The following is a 3,137-nucleotide window of genomic DNA, read 5'->3' as shown; positions in this document are numbered from 1 at the left end:
AAAAAAATTCATTTAATAACGTCCATAAATAGTGCCGTATTTCATATAAACAGATGACAGTGAATGCAACTGTTCTTGATGTGTAAATATGAGGTAAGATATGAGGATGATGTAAAGCAGGTTTGTTCATGTGATGAGATTCAGACTGTGTTCAGAGATTCAGGGCGGGGCGACAGAGGGCCGCGTCTCAAATCCCGCTCAGCTGTCTAGATAGTGCACAGCGTTTGGGCGTCGCTGGCGCACGAGGCGTTTTGAGGGAGACACAGGCGCTGCGCCCACTAACGCTGCACCCTAGTTAGGGCCCACCGGAGGATTTGAGACGCGGCCCGAGAGACAGAAACCCGCTGCTGCGCTTCATTAGAGCCTCGGTGGGTCTCCATCATTCATCCGAACCACAGACCCGATACCGAGCGCACGGAACCGGCGGATGGACGAAACGCTCGCGCTCTGACGGCGGAAGCTCCACTCGTTCATCTTCGGCTCGGTTCGGCGCTCCAATCGCTGTTCGATTGCTCGCTATTGTTCGGATGCGCGACGCTGGGAATCAAAGAGCCCGATCGATTCCCGACCGAACATGAGTTCTGCTCTCCGCTGGGTTTTATCGCTGTGCTTCATCATCACCATCATCGTCATTCAGGTGAGTTTGTTCTTTGCATTCACGCAAATGAGCGTTCGGGTCTGCGGCGAGCGCGAGGCGTTAATTAGACACGCGCGCGTCATTAAATCGGTTCGTGTCTCTTCTGTTTCTGTGTGTCTGATATCAGCAGCAACTGATACGAGGTACACGACCAGAATCTGCTCCGATATTCCTGCAGGCGAAACTGGGTCACACAGCTGAGAGAGTGTGTGTGTGTGTGTGTGTGTGTGTGTGTGTGCATCAGTCTGCTTTCACTGTATGTTACACAGGAAATGAAACATTTATTTTATAATAATAGCATAATATGTGACCCTGGACCACAAAACCAGTCATAAGGGTCCATTTTTTGAAATTGAGATTTATGCATCATCTGAAAGCTGAATAAATAAGCTTTCCATTGATGTATGGTTTGTTAGGATAGAAAAATATTTGGCCGAGATACAACTATTTGAAAATCTGGAATCTGAGGGTGCAAAAAAATCTAAATATTGAGAAAATCACCTTTAAAGTTGTCCAAATGACGTTCTTAGCAATGCATATTACTAATCAAAAATTAAGTTTTGATATATTTATGGTAGGAAACTTACAAAATATCCATGAACATGATCTTTACTTAATATCCTAATGATTTTTGGAGTAAAAGAAAAATTTATAATTTTGACCCATACAATGTATTGTTGGCTTTTGCTACAAATATACCCGTTGTGGTCTAGGGTCACATTGTTATTATTGCTATTATTATTATTAGGATATTATTAGCATTAGTTTTGTTAATATTATTATTATAAATCCGGTGATATAGCTTTATTTAAAATGTTTCAATAGCCTTAAAACATATTTACACCCAGAATTTTTCAGTGAAAGTATGCAGGAAAATTCCAGTGTTATTATTGTTATTATTATTATAAAATATGATGTGGCTTTGTTAAAATGGGTTTAAAAAGCTTACATTTACAGTTTTTAAATGTTAAACTGCAAGTATTGCAGGAACTTTCCAGTGTAATTATTATCAGTGAACCTGAAGACTGTGTGATTATGTGACTTCATCTGTAATTATAACGCAAGTTACAGAGTTTCTGCTCAGACTTTGAATAATTTGTGTATATTATTAGTATATTATATTATTATTAGTATGTTATTTGTGTTTAAAGCTCATGTTTATTATCTTGACTGGATGTCATTCGATGGCACTCTTAAATCTGCTTAGATATTCTCAGTATATATTAGTAAATATTTTATTTCGTATTATCACTATCATATATTAAATGAATAAACAATGCAATATTTAATCTATGACACATAAACAAACTGTCTGTGATAATGAATATGGCCATTCATTAAATGTTAACATCACATTTGAAAAAAATTGGTATATGATCTAATTTGAAATGATTTTCACCTTTTGACAAATGAAGGCCTTTAAAGATCAGAACAGAAAGTTCATAAAGTCATGACATTAAATGCAAAAAATGCTGATATTCCTCAGTATTTCTGTTTTGTTTTCCAGTTCAAATATCTAAACATCCTTAAATCAAGATACTTTAACTGGAGAAGTAATTGAAGGTATGATTTTTCTGAGAAACTGATTAAAATGAAGTGAGTTTATGCTTAAAACAAGAACAAATATCTGCCAAAACTTGTTTTTCTTTTACATAAGTTGATTTTTCTGAATCCATTAGAAATGGAGGAGATTGTTTCTAATAACATTGAGACATCATGTTCATTAAACTTAAGGTTAACTTAAATTAACCTTAATAAAACCTGTACAGTGTAAGACATTGATTGTGAGATTTTAAAGTAGAAAAACTGAAGTAGTATTGAAAACTTATGGCCCGTTCACACAGAAGGCGTGTTTGCATCTAAAATTGCGAGACGCAGCGCTCAGGAATGTTTAAAAAAAAAAAAAAAACAGTGTGCTACTGTAAACAAAAGCTTGCAACGCTTGCCCCGCCTCTGGGCTCTTCTGATTGGTCCACTGTTTTGGAACTGACACTGATGAAGCGGCGCTGCGTGTAAAAGTTGAAATTTAAAGGGGTCATGAACTGAGAAACCAAAATTCCCTTGATCGTTTGACATATAAGAGTCAATTGTACTTTAAAACCATCTTGTAAGTTTAAGAACTCAAAACTTTGTCGTTAAAAACAGCTTCTGTTGAAGGCAGTCTGCCAAAACCACAGCTTGTGGAATGTTATACTCTATGATGTAATAGTGTGGATAAGCACCGCCTCCACAGTAGAAGATCAATGCCTGCTTCTACATATCTGCCTGTTTAGCCCTGCCCACCGATGCTACATATCTGCCTGTTTAGCCCTGCCCACCGATGATACATCTCTGCCTGTTTAGCCCCGACCACCGATTCTACAGCACTGCCTGTTTAGCCCCGCCCACCGATTTTACATCACTGTCTGTTTAGCCCCACTCACCGATTTTACATCACTGCTGCCTGTTTAGCCCTGCCCACCGATTTTACATCACTGTCTGTTTAGCCCCGCCCACCGAT

At 38.4% G+C, this 3,137-nt stretch overlaps 1 protein-coding gene across 1 annotated transcript in view; it reads left to right on the top strand.

Annotated features, from left to right (window-relative positions):
- Positions 1–241: 241 nt before the first annotated feature.
- LOC107669033 (receptor-type tyrosine-protein phosphatase O-like) overlaps positions 242–3,137 on the top strand; it is a 55,937-nt gene continuing 53,041 nt past the window's right edge. Inside the window, exon 1 of the mRNA XM_016461133.1 lies at positions 242–637. Within this exon, the coding sequence (XP_016316619.1) occupies positions 575–637 (63 nt within the window). The 5' untranslated portion in view covers positions 242–574. The remainder of the gene's footprint in view (positions 638–3,137) is intronic.

This window comes from Sinocyclocheilus anshuiensis, unplaced genomic scaffold (genome assembly GCF_001515605.1).
Source record: "Sinocyclocheilus anshuiensis isolate Anshui unplaced genomic scaffold, SAMN03320099.WGS_v1.1 scaffold276, whole genome shotgun sequence".
NCBI classification, from domain to species: domain Eukaryota; kingdom Metazoa; phylum Chordata; class Actinopteri; order Cypriniformes; family Cyprinidae; genus Sinocyclocheilus; species Sinocyclocheilus anshuiensis.
Note: the sequence above shows the minus strand (reverse complement) of the source record. Positions and strands in the feature narration are given on the sequence as shown.